General features: G+C 26.7%; 2 protein-coding genes and 1 long non-coding RNA gene across 3 annotated transcripts in view; 1 reads left to right on the plus strand and 2 right to left on the minus strand.

Annotated features, from left to right (window-relative positions):
- Nucleotides 1–5,136: 5,136 nt before the first annotated feature.
- LOC135951232 (histidine-rich glycoprotein) lies at nt 5,137–6,059 on the plus strand. The gene is made up of 2 exons (XM_065500843.1): nt 5,137–5,288; nt 5,360–6,059. The coding sequence occupies exons 1-2, from the start codon at nt 5,274–5,276 to the stop codon at nt 5,777–5,779; spliced, it is 435 nt and encodes a 144-aa protein (XP_065356915.1). The 5' UTR covers nt 5,137–5,273; the 3' UTR covers nt 5,780–6,059.
- Nucleotides 6,060–15,500: 9,441 nt separating this feature from the next.
- On the minus strand, nt 15,501–22,784 carry dock (SH2/SH3 adaptor protein dock). The gene is made up of 5 exons (XM_065499367.1): nt 22,188–22,784; nt 21,054–21,258; nt 16,621–16,966; nt 16,105–16,551; nt 15,501–16,039 (listed from the first exon to the last, which is right to left on the minus strand). The coding sequence occupies exons 1-5, from the start codon at nt 22,597–22,599 to the stop codon at nt 15,830–15,832; spliced, it is 1,620 nt and encodes a 539-aa protein (XP_065355439.1). The 5' UTR covers nt 22,600–22,784; the 3' UTR covers nt 15,501–15,829.
- A 13-nt stretch (nt 22,785–22,797) lies between these two features.
- LOC135949913 (uncharacterized) overlaps nt 22,798–23,402 on the minus strand; it is a 47,399-nt gene continuing 46,794 nt past the window's right edge. Inside the window, exon 3 of the long non-coding RNA XR_010575914.1 lies at nt 22,798–22,970. This is a non-coding gene — a long non-coding RNA (uncharacterized LOC135949913). The remainder of the gene's footprint in view (nt 22,971–23,402) is intronic.

A 23,402-nucleotide genomic window follows, 5' to 3' on the forward strand; every position in this document is an offset into this window, starting at 1 on the left:
AGTATAATCATGCAAGTTACGAACATTTATATAATTTTTCTAATACTAATAACATATTAAAAATATTGTAAAACTTTGAGTTATTTGCCAAATAGTTTAGTATATTTTCAGCGAATTTTCAATTGTTTTATATAAATTAGTTTATTGATAGCTTTTTTACCAAAGTTCAAACCATAGAGAATAGACATAGAGCGGAAACTCTGCTGTCAAAGACCTAACTCAGTTGTCAGAAACCTAAGTGGTGAGAATGTATTAGTAGAAAAAACTATGCGAAAACAAAAACAACATTCGTATGTGTGATTATTTTGAGTAATTTTTTGGTTTGAGTTTTTTTCTAGTTTCCGCTCTATGTTTCTCTATGGTTCAAACTTATAAGGATGAAAAGTGAAAAGAGTTAATTTTCAACATCAATCATAAAGCATATATGAGACCATCAGCGCAAAAGTAGTGTAACACTAAATTTTTTGGTTGCTGTTATGGTATTACATACAGTCCTTACATTACAACTATCAATACAAAAGTGTGCTAAGATACCTTCAAAAGCAGTTAGATCTGAAAAAATAGTTTTTGCACAGAGTTATACCAATTTTGCGCTGATAGCCTCATATATTCTGAGTCGTTATAGATAGTGAAGGGTATATAAGATTCGACTCTTACTTTCTTCGGAATGGTTTTGAACTGCTGTAATTTTTAATTCGGAATTAAGTTTTTACTGAATTAATTCATAGCTAAACTTTGTATATTTATAGGCGCATTAAATTATGTCCAAGAAACGGCTAATCACAATAAAATGTTGAATATATTGGGGGCCTTAGTTAAATGCTTCTAGAGCAGTGGTCGGCATTCATAGCCACCATTATTAAAAGCCATGTTCTCATTATACCAACCATTGTTCTAGAATCTAGAGTATAACAATGTTGCTATACGATTTCATCTAACACTCACTGTACATTTGAATGTCTTTACATGTCTACTCAAAGTTAAATTTTCATAAGACAACTAGCTTTAAAAAACTAACTTTCAAAATACATAGTTTCAATAAATAACAACTCAATTGTAAAGTGAAAAGAAATTAAGAAAATGTTTGTTCATATTTGGTTCAAACTATGTTGATTGCGCTAACTATTCATTATTTATATATTTTTAAAGTGGTTAAATGATTTATTTAAAAAATAAAAATAAATCAATTAAGAAACTATATTTTCAGGCATATTAATTGGAGAAAATCTGAAATTGAATAAAAACTTTTAAATATATATTAACAGTAAACTGTCATGACATGAATTGTCAACTGAAAAATTATTCGGATTAAACATTTCATGATCATAAATTTGTTGTATAAATCTTAGATCTACTAATAATTTCATTAGTAATAAGAGAGTATCTATTTTAATTTAAATAATTCTAATTCATATATCACTCTTTAAAATAAAATATTTCTGTAATAGAATAAATTCATTATTTATATGATTAAATAATTATTTTATGTCTTCACATAAAACTCAACACACATTTTTCGCAAACACATTTTAAAGTGATAAATTAAAATTTTCTTCACATTAAATTAAGATTTTAATAGAAAATAAAATACATACGAGTGTTTATAATTAAATCATATCAACCGGTTATGATTTTTGGAAAACCCCCATTGAATCAAAACACAAACATTTGAAAACATAAACGAGTGTTTAAGTCATAGAGAAATACACATAGAGCCGAGACTAGAAAAAACTCAAACATAAGAAATACTCCAAAAAAATAACACAAACGAGTGTTTTTTGTTTTCACCTAGTTTTTTTTACTAATAAATTCCCTCCACTTAGGTTTTTGACAACAGAGTTAGGTCTTGGACAGGAGAGTTTCCGATCTATGTAAATTTATCTATGGCTGATGTTTTCAAAAATGATGTCTGCTGATGTTTTTCGTTTCGAAAATACTTAAGACACATTGTTATAGTAATGCGTGGTTTTGTATTGCATTTTAAAGCTGTCAATTTGTTGTTTACATTTTAACGCGCAATTACCTTGCACTTGTCTTCATTTATGTTTTTTTTTTTCAACTGTTGCAAGCTTGAGGATTATTTTCTGTTTGTTTTGTGTGTGTTGTTGCAAAGCAATTTATAATCTTTTGGTACCGGTTTCTTTTGAAACGGGATAAATGATTTTTTTTATTTTATGTTGTCATTTATGATAGCGGTAAATTGTATCTGTACGTACGATTCGTTAAATTTTAACCTTGTGTGGAGTAAAAGGGTATAGATGGTTATGCGATTAGATTATTAAGTTTACTTTATCCAAAAATTCAGTTTTTTATTAAAGTACGTAGATATCATTATAGAATCATAGTTGAGAGGAATCAAACATTTTCGACAAGCCATCGGTCCATACTCATTCCAAATTTGTTGAAACTACGTAAACAGATTCTTTATGGTGATACTAAATTTGAAGTTGCTCAAAAATTTTAAATTCGCTTTGGTTTGTCTTTTATCGAGATTCAAAGTTCAAATTTTATATAAGAAGGGTATAAAATTGTTCTATTTCTATAATATGTATTGGTTTCATATTAATGTTTATGTACTATTTTCTTAAAAATACTTTTTTTTGAACAGAGAATATTGAACAAAGAACAATGGATTTCTTCAAGTTCTTAAAGATTTTCCTCAATTACACTCTGCTACAAAATAAAACTTTTTGTCAGAAATTGAAAAGCGACCTAATGGAGGTTGTAGGCCTAGGTATGGACATTCTAAAAACGTTTTCAAAGATTTTGAAAGACCCTCAAAATTTTGAGTTATTTTGAAAAAACTTCCATATCAAAATAAGCAATGAAAAGCTACTAAAATCAAAAAGTTGATACATTTTGTTTTTCTTTTAGATATTCTTAACAAAAACAATACTTATAACTTACAAATGTATCAAAAAAATTTAAAGTCGGACAAAAACTGATTGAGTTACAGATCGATAAGTTGTGGAACATCACTGAAAATGTTTTTTTCAGAATAACTTCTGAATTAGAGGGTGTTTCTGAAATGTAATGTACTCAGCAAGTCATATAACCCACGCTAGGTCGTTTCCAAGTTTTTTTTCCAGCGTAGCACCGTGTTATTATCCATTGGTTAACAAAACACACAAAATTTAGAGTGGGATCTCGAGATAATAAACATTAAGTAAAATTGTCCTAATATTTCGAAGAATGTTAAATATATATCCTAGGGATACGATCGTACCTAAACTGCTGATATACAAGCTCTTTCGATACAAATTTTTACGAATTACAATGATAGTGGATTATGAGTTTACTTAAAAACTTTTTCAGAACCAATTGCCCATAATGAAACTATTAAAAATTGAATTCCGCATAATTCTAGAAGCTTAGGCAGTTTTTTTTATAGAAACATCAAAATATCAGCTATAGACCCGGCGCGGTTGCTATTATGGCTGAGATATAATAAAAAAACCAGGACAACCTCGATTTTTGAACTATTTTTGATCTATTTCGGACCTGCAATGGGTCAAAAATATATTTTAACCCGATTTTTTTTGTTTTTCGCCAAAAAAAAAAATTTTTCATACAAAATTTTTTATTAATAAATTAAAAAAAAATTTCGATAAAAAATTTTTCAATAATAAATTAGAAAAAAATTTTCATTAATAAATTTAAAAAAAAAATCCATAAAATTTTTTTCAATATAAATTAGAAAAAAAATTTTTTAAATTTTATTCCACTAGAAATATTTAAAATTATAATTTGGTGAAGGGTATATAAAATTTGGCACAGCCGAATATAGATCTAGTAATTGTTAATTTTTAAGTCCGACCTAAATGTGAAATTTTTCAATTAAATAACATTTGCACTTTTTTCCCAAATAGTTTAGATATCTATTTCTCCAATCTTTCGAAAAAAAATTTTTAAAAAAAATTTTTCCTTGAAGACCTATTTGGGCTTAGTGGGATGCGAGTTGGATATCTAATGGTTTTTTTTCGAAAGATTGAAGAAATAGCTACCTAAACTATTTCGGACACATTTTTCTAAGAACAATAGGTAATAAGTTACATGGATGAGAAAAAACACCTGCTTGTCAAATTTTTACCCCCTCTAACTCAGACAGTTCTCCACCAATCTTGTTAAAAAATTGTGTCTGAATTACTATCCAAGGAGTTGGTTCACTTGACATGAAATCCCCCATATATGTTTCTAATCGAGCAATAACTTATATTTAAGGGAAATATATGGAAAATGGAAGATTTTCTTTTGAAATATCCTTTGTTCAAGGATGATTTTCAGTACTATATTCACTTTTGATGAGAAATGGGTTTCTAGAAAAAAATCTGACTAACAGTTCTACAGTTATTTACAGTTTTACTTTATGTAATTTGCACGCATCTATTAAAAAATGTGAACTTTGAATATATATAAATCAAACCAAAACAATTTGGTCCCGGTCCCGGTTGTAAATCCCATAATAAATTCAAGCTCATTTTTTCAAACCAACTGATTCTTAGCTAAAACAAAGAAACAGTTACATAAGAGGGTTAATTTGAATGACAAAAGCGATTCAAGCGATCAACTAGAAGTGACGTATTATGCCACAATGGCGTATACGTAATATCATTTGGGGTCTTTGACAACAAGAAAGCAGTTGCAACTTGCAAGCTACAGTCTAGCTAGGTGGCTGTGCTCGTAAATAAAGTTAAATGGTGGCAAAAGTCGACAAGAGTTTAAAAGAGTTCGTTAGACTGGGAATTTTAAACTAAAAGAAAGAAAAACATTTCATTTAAAATGTTGTAACAGCTTCAGAGAAAACAGCTGCAGCAACACAAAAACACCGACAGACAGACAGACAGCATGAGCTTGCTAAGCATGTATTACTGTACAACAACTATAACTTACTCCAACCATCTGCATGTTCATATACAAACGCTTGATTTTTCAGCCAAAAGCCAGCTAAAAATGTATTGTATTTGTGATGGTTGTCTTTGTGAATCCGAATTAGTTTGTTTGGTCGTCGATTTTTTTGGCTGGGGGTATAAATCGAATCTGGATTCGAACCATAATCACAGTCAAAGCCAATACGTCTTAGAGCAACGTACTCTAAGCTAAAACACAACACAAATAAATTCATTAAACTAAAAAAAAAATCGTGTGATATAGATTTTCTTTAAAAAAAATAAAACAAAAGAAAAATCGCGTGTTAAGGAAATATTCCAGTGAAATCTATTTCATATATTTAACATAATAGAAAGTTAAACCTACCAAAAAACAAATCAAACAATATGATGAAATTCATTGTAAGGAAGTGTTTTACATTTTATACTTATGCAGTGCAATTACATTTTTTTAACTCCCACCTCAATTTTAGATTCTGTGCTCTTTTATTGTGGCCGCTACAGCCGCCCTAAAAATCCATGATTACCATGGTCATGGTGGTCATCAGGAATACGAACACATCGAATATGCCAAACATGAAGAACCCGCCGAACATGTCGAAGAAACAGAACTCCATCACGAAGTAGAACACAAACATGCCACATCCCATCAAAGTGTCAAACTGCATCACTATCATGCTGTGCCTGTGTACATCAAGAAAGAAGATCAACATTTGGTCAAGAAACCTGTAGAAATTGGAGGCACTAAACAAAAATTGAAAATCCTCCATCCCGAAACTGAAAAGAATCACAATCATGGTTTAGTTTTGGAAGAACACAGTGAATCGAAATTCCACGAACACGGTCACTACGAAGAACCCCAACACTATGAACACTATCATCACCATGAATAAGTTGACATTGATGTGTTAGAAATAATGTTCCTTCTTTGTTCTTACCAACCAACCAGCAAGAAGAAAATATCTAGCTACAAAAATTGCCAAATTATTCCATATGTTCTAGAGTTGAAATATAAGACTACTTACTTTACTGATAAAAATACATTAATTTTTGATGTAAAATGTTCACGAATATGTATAGTTAAATACATATTGTGTAATTAATTTTAAGTTAAGTTTTTCAATGTATTTTTTAAATAAATAATAATAAAAATAAATAAAAAAAAAAACAAAATGCAAATTAGTTTCACTTCACTACTACTGTCTGCAATCAAATTAAAAACCTATAAACCTACATAAATATGTATAGAAAAAGTAACAGGTGTACAGAAATCATACAATCATACCAGGGAAGTACTATTTATTTGAATTTTAAACATGTTTGTATTTTTTGTATATTTTTTGCATTTTTGTCTGGTCTGTCAGTTTGCTAGCTTGTTTTAACTAACATTGGAAATTTTCAATACAAAAAATTAAAAAAATTAAATTTAGTAGGCAAACGAACAGACTGAATTTTCAACAATCTTTTTTTTGTGCATGATTTATTGGCTCATATAAAAGTGTACGACACAATTTTAATGTATTTTCCCGTTTTTACCCCCTTTTGGGTACCATTTGTATCCCCACTGCGCTGGTAAAATTTTATTCAAATAAATTTCTGTATCGTGGTGGGAACTCATAATAAAATATATACATATATATTACACAAAAATGCTAAATTTCCATTAAATAAAAATTTAATATAAACCGGTTAACCGGTTTTTTTGGAATATAAAAACCGAAACCGCTTAACCGGTTTTTTATAAAAAAACACTTTTCCGGTTTTTTAAATTTGCCGGTTTTTTGTACACTCTAATACCGATCGACTCAAAATCAAACCTAGTGTGCAAAGTACAGGTCGCAATTTTGATGATATTTCGATCAAATTTAGAAATACACTTTTTCGACCAAAGGACGAAGACTATTGAAACTGGCTGAAATTGATCCATTATTTAACTTAGCTCTCATACAAATGTCCTTCCGAAATAGAACTTTTTTGTAATTTTTTTTGAATCAATCCATAATTGACTAGCTCCTAGGGTATTCGATTTATTCGATTTTTCTCTTGTTCGAATAAAACGAATAATTCGAATAAGAGATTTTAACTTATTCGAATAATTCGATCACACGTTTAAAATTAATCGAATTATTCGAATAATTTAAATTTGTTTAAAAAGTAAAGAATGAAGTCTTAATGTCGGTTTTTTAATATTTTATTGTTAAAGAAAAACAAAAAATAACGTTAAAGTTAACAATTCAAGTATTGATAATGTTAAAAAACATTAGAAAACAAAGTCAACCATTAAATTTTCAACAGAAATATTCTGATCAGATTAACTCCCGAACAATCTACAAAATTGACTAGCAGACCCTTTAGTTTATGTTTTGGAGTTGGACATGATCCTGAATTCAAATACAATATAAACGTATTAAGAACTTTTTTATGTCGTTCATTAAATCGGGTTTTAAATTGAGTAACTAATTCTTTAGTAAATGAATTATTCACTATTTCTAAATTATTTATAACAAATTGTATTATACATCAAGCTCTATCAACGTTGCCGAATCTTTGCTTAATAAAGTGATCTTGGGGAATTACACAACAAGAGGATCTGTCCAAAGTTTGATATCATTGGCAGTGAACGTGGCTAATTTTAAGTCAGACAGTGCATGATTGACGCATTTACATATACGCAAAAAGTTTATTACCATGTTAGACAAAGATGTTCAAAATCATGTATAAGACGAACTCCATGCTTTTCTTGCAACAAAGCGTTAATTTGAATTATTTTTGTTTATCATTCGATTTATTAAATATTTTGCAACACTTTCTTACATACGCGGTTAATAACATCACTTATATATTTTAAGATCATGGCCTTCATCTATTTCAATGTAATCATTACAAATGTCATCCTCAATATCACTTTCGACGACCGTTTCAAAATCACATTCTCCATCACATTCAACTCCACTTTAATCTAAGTAAAAATTTTGATTATTAATTGCCATTCTTCTAATATTATTATATTCCGTACCTTTTATTTTCATTGGTTCAAGTCCTAAGTAATATTCTTACAGTAATATTAATAGAAGGAGCTATCGGAACACTCATCTGCAGGGATCGAAAGTCCCTTTGTCTTTAGTTATTTGTCGAATTTCAGAAACAATACAATTTTTGTGAGTCATTATTACTTATTTAAATTTGGAATTGTGAAATATTTTGAGCAATTTATTTAATTTAAATATATGTATATGAACATTTATTCGATTATTCTACATAAAATTGTTCGAATTATTCGTTATTCGAAAATGGCCATTTTTAAATTGTTCGAATAATTATTCGTAAGAAATTATTCGATTAATCGAACGATCATTAGTCGAATGAATGCACTACTAGCTCCCATATAAGGCCACTTCCGAAAATCACTTTAACAAGCACAAATCTCATAAAAATTTTCGAATCCAAATATAATTTAACAAAAATAAGTATCATATAGAAAGAAATCACGAGACTTAATTTCAGGACTATCGGGCCATAATTGGTCATAGCTCATATATAAGGCCACACTTTCGAAAATCTCTCACGAAAAAAAAATATGGAAATTTTAATTGTATGTATAATGATTTACTTATATACTCAGTCGGGCCTTACCGACTATACTTTCTTGCTTGTTAATTCTGAATTAAGATTGTATTAAGATGAAATTTAAGTATTTTAACCAAATCAAAAATCAAATTCTATAAACATATTTCAAAAATGTTGAATTTAAATCCGATTTTAACTACATTTGATGTGGCTCGTATAAACATTTTCGAACTGAAGATCTTATTGCTATTTTTTATAACTTATCCCCTAGTCAGCTCTTCAATACGTATCGGTTGAGAGGCATTGCCACAACATAATCCCAAAAAAAAGGTAAATCTAATGTACATACATTTAATTTGAAAAATATTCTTGTTGTATTTAATTTTATTAAACACTTTTCGAACATAATTTCTGTTTTTAAGAAAAAATATTAAAAAAAAAATTCAATGCAAACGAAAAACATTTACAATTATAATAAAAATGTACATTAACAACCTTCAACATATTTTATTAAAATGTTCCTAATTTCCTTTAAAATTACCCTTAATTTTTTTGGTAAAATATATATAATTAATTTAGTTAAAAGCTTGTTATACATAAATTTGTGGCCTTTTTTCCAAATAATTAATATAAAATTAACAAAAGTGTTTCTAAACTAAAATTATGTTTCATAAATGAATTTTTGTACCTAATTAAATACAAATATGTAACATATTATAAAAATGGTTTTTATTGAGAATAAAATACAATTGCAAATGCTCATCAAAACTAAACATGCTTAAAGTATAATTAAAAACAAAAAAATTAAATAATTATTAAATAATAACAAAAAAATATTATATATATAAAGAAAAACAAACAAAATCAAACATTTTCATATTTCAAATTCTATATTCATTTATACATTTTATGTATAATATAAATAATAAATAAATAATACTACAAATTATAAAATAAACTAATAAAATTTACAAACACTTGTTTTAATTAAATTTTCTTTTTTTTTTTGTTTTAAAAAGGGTAAGTAAGAAAATAAAATAAAATTTAAAATTTATTTATATTGTTAAATAAAACTACTTGTTTTTTTATGAATTTTTAAATATTATTTATAATTTTTATTTCCGCTTCGGTATAATTTATAATTTTTTTAGTGTTTTTTTGTTCCATTTTTTTTTATTTTAAATTATTCATATTATTTTGGTTTCATTTTTTATTTTGTTAGTATTTTAATTTAAATTAATTACTAGTTAGCTTTACCTTGTGTGTTTAAAGAGTAAATGTTGGTTTTTTTTAATATAAAAAATCTTAAAACTGTTTATATTTAATATTAATTAAAAAAGAAATTACTTTAACTTTACAAAAATTAAAAAAATATTTAACAAAAAAAAACTAAATTAAATTATTTTTAAAAATAATATAAAACTGAACACAAGAAATTTACATATAAATATTGTTTGAAATAAACCTTTTAAACAGAGTAATGTTTAGGTAAAATGAACCTATTGTGGGTATATATTTTTTTGAATCGTCCATCTTACATAAACTTTTATTAAGTTTTAGCATTAAAAACTATTGTTCGATTTTATATTGTAAAATATATAATTTTTATTAATAAATGTCTGTTTTCCAATACACAGTACGAAATAACCTAAGCAAACAAAATAAAAAACAGAAAAAGCTTTTCTCTTAACACGTTGTGTTTCTAACAATCCAGCAAAGGTTCGAATGAATTAATTCTTAATTCAATTTTCAAAATCAAATTAAATATATTCCATTCCATTAAATAATTCACAAAGAATTCTTGGTACTTCAAATGTATTGAATTCATTCCTTTGAGATTCATTCTTTATAGAATTAATTCCTAATTGAATCATTCAAGTTTTCTGTAATTCAAATTCAAATCTATTACAAAAAAGCTTGAGTAAATCTGTTTTCAATTCAGTTTGTAAATGATTAAAAACAGAAACATATCGAATGAAGAAAAATTTTTTTAATTCAATTTGGATTCGATTTGAATTAATTAAATATTTAATCATTCAAAAGTTGAATGAATTCCGTTATGAATTAATTTCATAAGCAATTGATTCAACAATGAATGAATTATAATTCAAATAAAAGCAAGTCTATGAATGAAGATAAAGAATTAGTTTCTGGGATTGGATTTATGGAATGAACTGCAGATATTTTTTAATTCTGAATTAAGATTTAAGCTCAAATTGAGTTAATTAATTTGAAGTTCGACTATCCAGGCAACAAAAGACAATCAATAGAACGTAGGTACACCAACATAGAAATGATAACGCCAAATAATCGGATCTGGACTATTTTAATAAGGACTGGGAGGTTAAACGCCATTCCTATATGCCACTACTATAGGTTGACCTATCAGGTCAATGTTGGATGCAAAGATAACCAGAATACTAAATGGGTTGGATAGGAAAAGTCTCAGGTCTTCAGTAATTATTTGGGGGCTTTATTTTCCTTTTCATTTTGTATGCTTAGGTTTTTTCGTGCTATACATATAAAGTATAACTAAAAAAAGTCAATAAGGAATTTGATATGACATTAATTTGTTTATGGGGAAACAAATACGTTTAATAAAATTCTAACAAACGATAAAACTTGGCTTAAATAAGTACGAAATAGCGCTAAATATATTAATTTATGAAATGAAGAAGTTCAAAATATGGAAAACTTTCAAAACAAATTTACTTAATTCAAAAACAATTTAAAGAAATTTAAATATACAAATCAGAAAGCTTGCTAGTTAAAACAATTCGTAAATTTATACTTTCGAACTTGTATGTATCAAACATAGTAATTCGAAAATGTTTTCTTTACAAAAATATAATAATGCAAAGCCATGTCATATGCAAAATTTGTCAATCTTCTAATGTACAAAACAATACACAACAAAAAACAAAAGAGAGTCATTAACAAAAATATTTGAGAAAAGAAACAATCGTCTGCAACCAAGTGGAAACTATTTATGCTTTTCAATTATATATAAAAAAAAGTTAAACGTTTTTTTTGTTTGTTTCAAAGCAGCTTTTCTAAAAAAATTACATTATTGAGTAAATATTATGTATATTAAAGTTATTTAAAAATCAGTTTTTTTTATAAATTTTCAATAATTGGCCATTTGTTGTAATTTTCTTTTAGCAAAATTTTCTTTTAACCAGTTATACACACACATATATAGATATTTAGGCAACATATACAGATTTATTTGTTTCATTGTTTTTTTTTTCTTAAATTTTTGGTTTAATTTTTATCAATATTAATTATACAAAACAAATAATCCAAAATATTCTCACACATATTAAAGTTTATCTTATTTGTTTATTTTTTGTTTTATTTTTATTCTCTTTGTAATACGAGTTAAATTTTTGTTAAAAAATTTTTAATATTTTCCTTTTTCCATAATAGTTAGGGTTGTGTATGTGTTAAATGTTTATAATTTTTATTATAAAACTTTGTTTTGTTTGGTTTCTTTAAGAGTTTTTTTCGGTTGTTATATTTATGATTTTTTTTTGTTTGTATTGAGTTGTTAATTTTTCGCTATTATCTTATGATTTATATAGTGAGTGTATTTTTTGTTTGTTTTAAGTGTTTCATTAAGAATTGTTTCTATATTAATGGTTTCAAGGAGTTTTTTTTCAGAAAAACTTAAAATTGAGTCTTAAAATTACTATTTAAATGACAATTTCAAGTCTCAACAAAGATTTTCTGTTTTAAAAAAAAACTCCTTTGTTTTCTTATAAATACATGAATGTGTGAGATTTTCTTTTAAAAGCCATTTTTGTAATTTTGTTTCTATGGGTTTTTGCCTTCTACGATTTTGTTTCTTGATTAATAGAATGTTTTTCATTTTTTTAATTAATTGTCCATGTTTCTTCTATTTGTTTTAAAAGCTGCTAAGTTGTTATAGTAATATAATGGAATTATATATATTAATGTGAACTTTTTTTGGTTTTTTTCTTTCGTTTTTATTGATTTGGAGGGTCAATTTCTTGTTGTAGGTAGTTAGATGTTAAAAATTTTACAAAAAGAAATGTAATGTTTTTTTGTTTTGGTGGTGGTGGTGGTAGGAGTAGTGTGAAGTAGTTGGTGATAGAATGAGAATGAAAATGTGTACAATTAAGCAGACTTTTTAAAAAATATTAAATTATAAATTGTTCTAAAAAAAATTCAATAAATATGAGCTACGTTTTTAAATTACTGAACAATTGTGATCATTCTTTTTATAAGTTTGGTAGCAAAGAAGTTTAACCCTCAAATGAAACATACGTTGTTCACCATCGTGTGTTGTTTTCCACACATACCATCAATAACACATTTATTTTTATATTTTGGCAGAACGAGCACATTTGACAACAAAACAATTTGTTTCTAGTGCAAAATACATAAAAATTGCATATGTGTGGAAAACCACACAAGAGAAAAGGCAATGTTATTGTGTTTTCTGTAATAAATTGATGAGACAGGAAAAGTCAAGAAAAATGTTCTTCCTAGTGCAAAATACATAAAAATTGCATATGTGTGGAAAACCACACAAGAGGAAAAGTAATGTAACTTCATAAATATCTCGTAATCAAAAAATATATTTTTGAATAAATTAATGCGTTTTCTGTGATAAATTGATAAGACAGGAAAATTCAAGAAATATCATGAACATCGCTTAACAATTTCTTTTTAAATTTATAAAAATATTAATTTTTTATGGTTTTACACACAAAAGTGAGAAGAGGATTAAATTTGTTGAGAATTTTAGAACTTTATTGAGTAAAAAATTTCAATTTAAAAGAAATTCCTTAAAAACAATTTTAATATTGAATTTGAAGTTCTTCAATTCTCATAAATGTCCTTTATGATTTCGCGGTATTGTTTTAATTATTGGTTTGTTTATGTGTTATGTATTGTTTTGAAACCGTTTATGTCTATACGTTGGCTCATATTAAATTGTTTAGTTGAGAATTATTGAAAAGGCAGCCTAAAATTAGTATTTAATGTTTATAAAAAAGATAAATCTATATATACAAATGAATTTAGATATAAAACGATAGATTTAAAGGTTTGTCAAAGTTTTATTTTACAACACATATATTTTTCAAAACTCTTTATGGGAAGATTACAACTTATGTTTTGGAAAAAATCTACTATCCATGAATATCAATAATACATGTTTGATATGTTTGAACCAATCTGTGAATCAAGAATGAATCGTATGATTATAATTAATGGGCGATTCTGGCCTTTACAGAGAATATCCTATTAATTTGATGTGTGTAGTACATGTTAAAGCTGCACTGTGAGAGTTTATATTGTCATTGCTTTTACGTATTTCTGCAATTAATGCTGGCAAATAAATAGCGGTGTTCCATGCTGAATTAATCATTATACGTTCGGTCAGACAAATTTTATTGAATTGGTCTCGCCTTATAATTCATATAGTCGATGCCTGTTTAGTTTCGTTCTTATATGTACATAAATTTAATTTAAATAGTCTCACGGAGTTTTCAAAATATGTAGCTTTTTCTATATTATTCAATGATTCTTGCGTCTATTATAATATTTAAGAAACAAGTCCATAACAAAAACAGATCGGTTTTAAATTTTTTAAAACCAAAACCTCGAATTTGAATTTTGTTGATTTTTTGGATAATCTAAGTCAATCTGCTACAACAACTGAATTTGAATTACCCAAAAACTAAACCAGGAACATGTCCGATTTATTATTGTTTGTAAATTATTTGGGCCTTTTTAAAACCAAGTACAAAATCTTCAATATTTAAACACTTTACCATTATGAAATCAAATTTTGAAAATATTATTTTAAAATTTTAATTCCAACTATAACAAACCTGTAATCTATCGTTAAGTAGAAAAAAAACATTTAAATTTTTCTTTTTTCTAAATTCCAAAAACTTAAACATATAAGAGTTTGTTTATTAATATTAAATTGTTTTTATTTTGCTTTAAATTAAAATAGAATTTTTATTTATGAAATTATTTCTAATGTATAACTACTAAGTAAAGATAAAAAGGGGAGATATTTGTATTTTTATAAAAAAAAAATAAAAAATATTACAAACAAAAAAACAGCCTATAAATTAATTAAAACAAAATAAGAAATTCTAATATTTAAGTTAAATTAGAATAATATATGCAAAAGAAATCTATAACTTTTAATTTATTTATAGAGATGAGAAGAGAGTGTTGAGTGGTTTACTTTTATGTTTTCATTTTGTTTTTTCACTATATAAGTAATTATAAGTTAATATTTATATATATAAAATTGGGATTTCTATGATGTTGGGTATTTTTTTTCATTTTGATGGTAAAGGAAGGGGGTATATTTATTAAATTTATATCCTATATGAATATGTAAATTTATATATCATTTATATATATATATACGTTATGGTTGACATTTTTCTGGTATTTATTTAGAGAAGTTTTAATTTTTTTTTATTCATTTTCATTTAAATTTCAAATTGTATTTTTAAAGATGACTTTTTTCATTTCATTTCGTTTTGTTTTTAGAATGATCACGCTTTTAAGCTGAATTAGCAAAAAATTAAAGTTTTTCTCGGTTTTAATTTATGTTTTATATTAAATATATTGTTGTAGTATGTGTATAAATAATTTATTTAATTATATATGTATTCTTTGATTTTGTTTAATTAGCAAAGAAAAGAAAATTTATTTAATTTATCAAAAAAATCACAATAAAAAAAAACAAGGAACTTATTCGAGATGGAGAGTAATTTAAACTTCAAAAACTGTCACAAAATTTCAATATTCATGAGTAAAGGAATTGTATTGTAAAACTTAAATAGCAATTATTCAAAATACATACAATTTCAAATTGTAGAAAACCGATCTTTGAGTACATTAAATTAAGTTCAATATCAAAGAAAAAATATATAATTATATTCATTATCTATACTTGTATGTATATAGCTATAAATGTAAAATGTAATTTGACAATTATGTTTTCTTTAAATATATTTTACGCCTTGTGTATGTGTTTTTTTTCATAAATTTTATGTTTTTTTTAATGTATGTAATGTATGTATATATAAATATGAAATTGTTTGTATGGTTGTATGTATGTTTTGAAAAACTACAATTTTTGTTTTATTTTGTTTAAAGGTGATATTGTGACAACATATTTAGCGTAATTGGTAAATGGTATCTCCGTGTATGTAATGAATATGTATATCTTTCTTTCATTCTTTTTTTTATTTAAGGTTTAGTTTTTTGGAAAAAAGTTCATTCTTTCAGTTTTTCATGTTTTTTGTTTAACGACAGTAAACCTTTGATGTTAATGTGGGTAATTGAGGTTTTGTTCTTCATTTGTATTAAATAATTTACGTACCATTGGCTTTTGGTAACGGTCGCACTAAATATAATTTCTCACCCTGTTTATTTGTATATATGGGCGCTCTTTGGTAATGATCTACAAGTTGATCTAAAGTATGAAACTTACGCTGGCCTATGCAGTACATGCTGTTTTCCACATGAACACGGAAATGCTTATTACGTCCCGGAGCCTTTAGAGAAACTGAGTAGTCGCCCATCTAAAAATAAACAAAATACATACATTAACAATTTGAACTATTATTTGTTATTTTCATGCACTTACATTAGTTTCACTGTCACGTATTAGAAAATCACCATCATGACCGTGTTGGTTTAAGACCGTATCACATTGACTGCGTGTTATAGCTCCATAATACCATGATTTGCCAGCCAAATTTGGCCTTTCCATGGGTGGTGGTGAATTTTGTGGCATACCATCAGCTCGACGATCGATTGAGTCACCATTAGCATTTGCACCACCGCCAATGCTGCCGCCACCATTGCCAGCATTACCATTGCCCGCTGCCCCACCATTATTGCGATAGGGTGTGGCCAAATAATCATTTAACTCTTGTAAATAATTGCGTGGAACTAAACCGACTTGACCCTGATTATTTCGAGCTTTATACCAATCGGGATCTGAGGCAGGACGATCAACAATTTCTAAACGATCGCCTTTTTCAAATGATAATTCTTGATCATTATTTGAATTGAAGCTATATAAAGCCACCTAAATATAATAGAAAAGAAATAGTTATTAAAAAATGTTCTCTATAATAAAATTGTTTTCAAATCTTACCACTATATCTAATACATTTTCAGCCATTGCGTATGTATGTATCTCACCATCATTATCACAATCTTCAGTTGTGTAGTTGCTTGGAAACCAGCCCACGGCATTACCACTTTGTCCCCGCCACCAACCATCATTGGATTTCTCCAATATAAGTATACGTGTACCCTTGGTTAGTGACAGCTCATCCGGTTGTTGTGCTTGATAATTATACTTAACAATAGCTGAACCAATAGCCTCTGATGGATCTGGGGGCAGTCTTCGCGACATTGTTGGACTTTCGATTTGTCTTGATGGAGAACAATTGGGTAATGTTTTCGAACCTGAACCTTTTTTCACTTTTTTTTTTATGCTGAAAGGTAAAAAAATATAACAGATATTAAAATCATGTTGTAATTTTTAAAAATATATTTTAAATATTTGTAATTTCTTCAGAATTTTTAATATTAGATTTACATCTTTTCTTTTTATATTTTGATGTCACATATAACAAACTCTAAATTACACTAATCAATTGCAATCATATTGTTTAATAAAATAATATTTCCTATGAATAATTTTTTGATTTATACCCCACACTCGTTCCTATTTTACCATATTTTTATTATTTTAATCATAATGTTTTTTTAGGATAAAATAATTATTCTTAAAATAATCTATACTATTAAAAATACCAACTAATTATTTCACATCTGATCAAGTATATTTAAAGACTTATTCATGACATGCTATCCTAATCAATCGTAAGATTTGATAGAAAAAAAAACACTCAGTTTTCGCCACTATGTTTGTTGTTGATGCCAAAACATTACATAAAATCTATCAAATACTATGTCAAAAACTGAAATAGATTCAAAATGGTCACCGAAAAACGTAAGTGAAAAATTATTTAAAGTTTTAAAAAAAAATCCAATATGGACTTTCAAAAAATTAGCAAAATATCTGAAGGATCTCGTCATACTGTTTCCAAAGCCATTAAACAGTATAAGGAAGACTTGAACATTGAAAGGAAAGGATCAGGAAGAAAAAATGGTCTAATAGATATTGGAAGAGCAACGAACACTTCTATCAGAAAAGCAGCTAATTCTGGATTGAAGTCGTATAAAATTCAGAAAGTTCCAGATCGCAATTCGGTAAAGAATTTAGAAGCAAAAGAACGAGCAAAAAAGTTGAGGTAAAATTTTATAAAAAAAATACACGCGTTATGTGATGGATGAGGAAACTTATGTACTGGCAGACTTTTTTTCATAACTTCCGGGTCAAGTTTTTTATGTTTTTTATGCAAAAGAAGCCAATCATTTGTGACATCAGGTACGATAAACACAAATAAATATTACGGAATAAAGTGTCTACAAAAACTGATTTTACATATTTTTACTACTTAAAACAGCACACAGTGTCTTCATATTTCCGGCCCGATTTGGCATCATGCTACTATGGAAAAAAGGAGGTAAAATCTTTAATCCGGAAAAATTAGATAAATTTAGGAATTTCTTTATAAGACTTCTTTCTAATGTTACAGTATTATTTATACACATATAAAACAGAAGCGTTAAGATTTGTTGCTAAACCAATGATTCGATTATATCCATAGATTTGTTCGATACTAGCAACAGAAATTTGACATAGAGCAATTGTGATTGAAATATCCGATTTTTTGTCATCATAACCAAACATTTTTTGCCACAATAGAAATATTTGGTCAAATTGTAATTTAATATTTTAAGAGAATTATTAAGGTGCTTAACATTACAACAAAGGATATACAAAATTAGCGAAAATAATTGTGGTTTAAATTCTGAATGAACTACGACATTTTCCAGACCCTCAAACTTCTTTAAAGTACAGAGAGATAGATCTTATTGAATTTTGACCGAGAGTGACAAGTCGTTTTGAATACCAATATTATGGAGTTTTCAAAAAAATCGAAAGAGTTAAAAATCTCGGTTTTGGTTTTAAAAAATTGAAAACCGACCGGTTTTGTGGACTAGTTATAGAAACATTTGATAATATAGGTACGAAACGACCAATGTCGATAAAAAAAAATGAATTCTTGAACCTTTACTCTTCCGAATTCAATAATATTTGATATACATCAGAATATATCAGAATTTTGAAAATCGCTTTAGTTTAGTTTTTATACACGTTTAAAGTTCATATTTTAATAACATCAGAACTGTTTGTAATGTTAGTATAATTTTAAAGTTTATTTTAGAAATTCGTTTCGCATTATAGCATAGAAATCGTCCTTGAACAAATGATATCTCAAAAAAGGAATATAAGTGTAACTTAAAAGCAAAAAGAGAAAAACAGAGAAAGAACAAAGTCACTTAAGCAGAAGGATATTTCAATTTTAATAGAAAATATAAGTAAAAATCTGTATAAACATTCAAAATAATACGAAATATTTAAGGAACTTTTTTAAGTTTGACATATTGATTTTTACATTATGGTCAATTATTAAAATAATAGTGTATAAAATTTAGAGATATGTATTTTAAAATATCCTTGCTTAAAGGACATTTATTAAATTTATAAAACTTTTTCCTTCATTAAAGATTTTTATGGTATTATATACAGAAAATTTTAAATTTATACAAATCGGACAACTAATTACAATGATATGTCTAAAAATATATTAGAACTTGTTTGAAATGTGTATTTTTTCTAAAAGTTTATTGTTTCGAAATCCCGTAATGGTCACACACTGAATTTTGTATGTGTTATTAATTATACAATGTCTTATAATTGAGGAATATCTTTAGAAAATTTAAGCTAATTTCTTGGTTGATTTATTGGTGTTCAAAAAAACAATATTTTGAACCTAGTTTCACATTTATATGAACCAATATTGTAAAAATTGGAAAAGCGTTTAAAAAGTTATATGAAAATTGAAATTGAGCGATTTTTCACTTTTGTTATTTAAAGTCTGAACTTTAAATTTCGCTAGAAGACAAACCAAAGCGAATTTAAAAGTTTTTAACAACTTAACATTTTGTATGACCATAAATATGCTGTGTACAAAGTTTTTACAAATAGAACAAACGCCACCAGAAAAAAAATATTTAGTTTTTTCCGGATTTCCTAATATACATTTGTTTTATTTAAGAATCACTAGTTAACCAAATTGCTTTAGTCTATGATTATTTTCCTAACAAATAAATATTAAATCAATTTTAGAAAAACATAATCCAGTCAATTTTTTATTTCATATGTATAAAACTTTCAATACTTTAAAGTTTAAACTCATATAAAGCCCCTCACATTTCAAATTATTTGTTTATTTATTATCATATGCACTCGTACGTAATGAACACTACTATGCCAGCCATTCATTATTATTAATAAATTGAACATTTTATTGGCTTTAAAATAATCATTGTATAAGTAGTACATGTACATATGAAAGACTGTTTCAAAACAAAATACGCTGTAATAACATGGAACAAAAATAAATTATGTTATCATAAATGAACTTTATTATTTTTTTTTATTATTATTATTACGTAAAAAATATACACTTTCATATGCATAGATGACGGAATAAAAGAATACCAAACAATATTAAGGGAGGAATTTTAATGATGATATTGAGCCACGCGAGTTCATAAAAATAAAACAACCATATGTACTTGTATACATTTGCAGATACTATGACAAATCAGATATGTTAAGAGAATTTGAGAAATTGTACTAAAACAAAAACACAATGGTACTTGCTTAGTACTTTTTGTTTGAATATAAACAAATAACAAGTGGAATTGTGTAGGGTTTTAGAAGTAATAAATAAATTATTTAAACAATTTCTGATAAAGGAATAATTCAACAGAATTATCACTATTATATGTTGTCATATATTATTTTAGTGGTACTTTCTATGTGATACAAACATATATGAAGAATTTTTCCTCACTGAAATATAATACTCAGATAACTACTACTCTATTTTCGTTTCGAATTCTATAATATGCAATCAACTTCTTAAGTAGTGAAGTGTTGATTAAGAAGAATAAAATTTTAAAATAACACACTATAACACACAAATATAGAACACAAATGGAGCGATGAACAATATATTTGTTTTATACAAGGGGACAGACAACATACACACAAGATATATTCTGAGATAAAGTGAGTGGGCGGGGGAGTTAACATATATTTTCACATAACACTTAGGGTTTGAACAAGTGATTTGAAATGAAACTTTTTAAATAGCAACATAAAAATTGGTATAAAAATAATAATGTGAAAAAAACCAAACAGAAATTGCTACTTAAATAATAGATATTTATATATAGAAAAATCAAACAAGTAAAAGAAAGCTTAGCTAAATGAAGGGGAAAAATAAAAAAAGAAAAACATTTTTGGATTAGTAGGGTTGGTATGTTTAAGAGTAATTGATATGATTATTATTATGATTATCAAAAATTCTAACTCACCTATCAAATAATGATGGTTTTTCCTTTTTTACATAATTACTGGGCACATAACCCGATTGATTGCGATTATTTTGTACACGCCACCAATGTTTGGAATCATCTAATAGTAAATAACGTTCATTTTTTCGTAAATCCAATTCTTGGGCTCCCTGAGCAGCATAATCGTATTTGGCTACTACGTAGCAAACATCTTCTTGTGATTTTCCTAGAAATTTTAGAAAATGGAAATTATAAATGTTATTTTTTATACAAATAATGGGAGAATGAATTTGATAAATATATAAAATAAAATAATTGCAATGTTTATGAGATATTGGAATTAACATTGATAAAACTGTTATTATGCAAACGGAATGCATAATAAAATTTTAATTTTTATCGATTTTATGACCGATTAAATTTTTTATTCAAATGTGCCTAACAAATTGAGCTTAGCAAAATATATTTCAAAGATTTTCACTCCATTTTATAAATTTCAAGCCATTTCAACATCTTTCCTGCCAATTTTACAATTTGAATTTATGAATTTTCGTATTTCAAATTTGTTTTATTGCTATTTTGAAGATATAACGGACAACATTCGGAAACTTTTATTTGAAATAAAAACGACTTCTTGTGAATCTAAACAGACTTGCTATTTTCATTGTAATAAACTGTCAGATTTTGGAGGTTTTAGTCGGAGTTTACATAAAATTTTAACCGTTATTAAAATTTCTACTTTTCTAATACTTTTGTTTAATTCTAACTAAAACCTAGTAGGATTCTTTCTACAAGGCGATTGTTAGAAAAATCTATTTTTTGTTCGGAAAATCAAAAAATTCTTAAAGTCGACTTATTAAAAAAAAAGTCGAAACTTTTATTTTTTATTTTTGATTTCTAGTAGTTGTTTAAAAAATGTTATAAAATGAATCATTAACATAGAATGAAAACTCGAAAAAGACAAAAAAATAGAATCTTCATAAAAGCCAAAGTCGAATATTAAAAAATTTTGAAAAAGTGTATAATTGGCAACAGCTCAATTATGGGACAAACATTATTTTTATTGATTTTAATCCTTTCAAATTCATCTCCCATTATCATTGAAAAATAGTTGTAAGAAAGATAATTTCTTTGCTTTAAAATTTAAATCCTTACCGTGCTTCATATTGCCCGCCATTGATTGTTGACCACCACAACTAGAATTACCGCTACTACTGCCAGCACTATAATCGCCACTATTAGAAGTTGTTACTTGACTAAAGGTGACACTTTTATGTTGAGCACTGCAGGAAGATGCCGTCGATAAGTTACGCTGATGCTGTGGTGGCTGTGGATAACGCGGTTGATGAGCCGGCGAAGCTGGTGTTGTTGGATATGAACCCTGTTGTTGTGAATGTGGATGATAATGTGAGCCCACAACTATATGTTGCTGTTGTTGTTGATAGTTTTGATGTGGCAGTGGCTGTGGTTGTTGATGATGTAAATGATGACTGTGATGTGTATTGTTTTGTGTTGTTGTTGAGGGTTCGGGGATATTACGCGCAAATCGTTGAGGATATTCCAACATTCCAAGAAACTCCTCTAAAATTTATTTAGAGGAGAACTGTAAAAAAAAACACTTAATCGAGGACGGGGAAATGATGGAATGTCTGGTTTGTGTGTGAGAGAGAGTTATTCCGCAGTCTTCTTTTCCTCTCAAAATGTTTCTCTTAATCTCTTTATTGTTCTCTAATAATTTCCTTATTTTGTGAGCTGCCAATATGTAACAAAATAATTTGTGTGTATAATTAGTAAGTTGTTCGCTCTCTTGTATGATCGGATGACAACAATGATGTATGACGTTGATGATTATGTGGTGGTTGTTAGGTTAGCCTTAAGTTGAATCCAATTGTCTACAATGATCGTCTAGGGTTTGATGATGCCAATATTTGAACATTTCTAAAGTTGCAATAAAGCAAAATCAAAAATGCAATTTATATTAAAAGCAACCAAAAAATGAAAAGAGAAGACAGAAAGAAAGAAACAAACAAAACAGAAAGAGAACATAAATCATAAGTTTCAACAAAAAAAGCATATTCATTTTTAATATATAAAATACTATATAACAAAGCCAATAAAATAAAATCAATTTTAAACTATTAACAAGCAATTTAGAAGAAATTTTGTTTTTTAAATAAATTTTAACTGATAAAATCATTGTTTAATATGTGAATAAATAGCAAAAAATTTAATTTTCTTATGCCCCATTTACACTTGCACCTAATAGTCTTTAATGTGTGATAAACATGATTTTTTTGTAAAAAATTTTCGGTTTTATTTCAAAATCGTCAATGTAATTATTATTTTTCCATGAAATTTACATACAATTTC

The sequence above is a fragment of the Calliphora vicina genome, chromosome 2 (assembly GCF_958450345.1).
Source record: "Calliphora vicina chromosome 2, idCalVici1.1, whole genome shotgun sequence".
NCBI lineage: Eukaryota > Metazoa > Arthropoda > Insecta > Diptera > Calliphoridae > Calliphora > Calliphora vicina.

Excerpts from the sequence above, each read along its gene's own strand:
- dock (XM_065499367.1), bottom strand. The coding sequence starts at position 22,599 with ATGTTGGAATATCCTCAACGATTTGCGCGTAATATCCCCGAACCCTCA. Across the intron at positions 16,967-21,053 it reads AAACCATCATTATTTGATAG|CATAAAAAAAAAAGTGAAAA; the intron begins GTGAGTTAGAAT and ends TTTACCTTTCAG. Across the intron at positions 16,040-16,104 it reads TACGTGACAGTGAAACTAAT|ATGGGCGACTACTCAGTTTC; the intron begins GTAAGTGCATGA and ends GTTTATTTTTAG.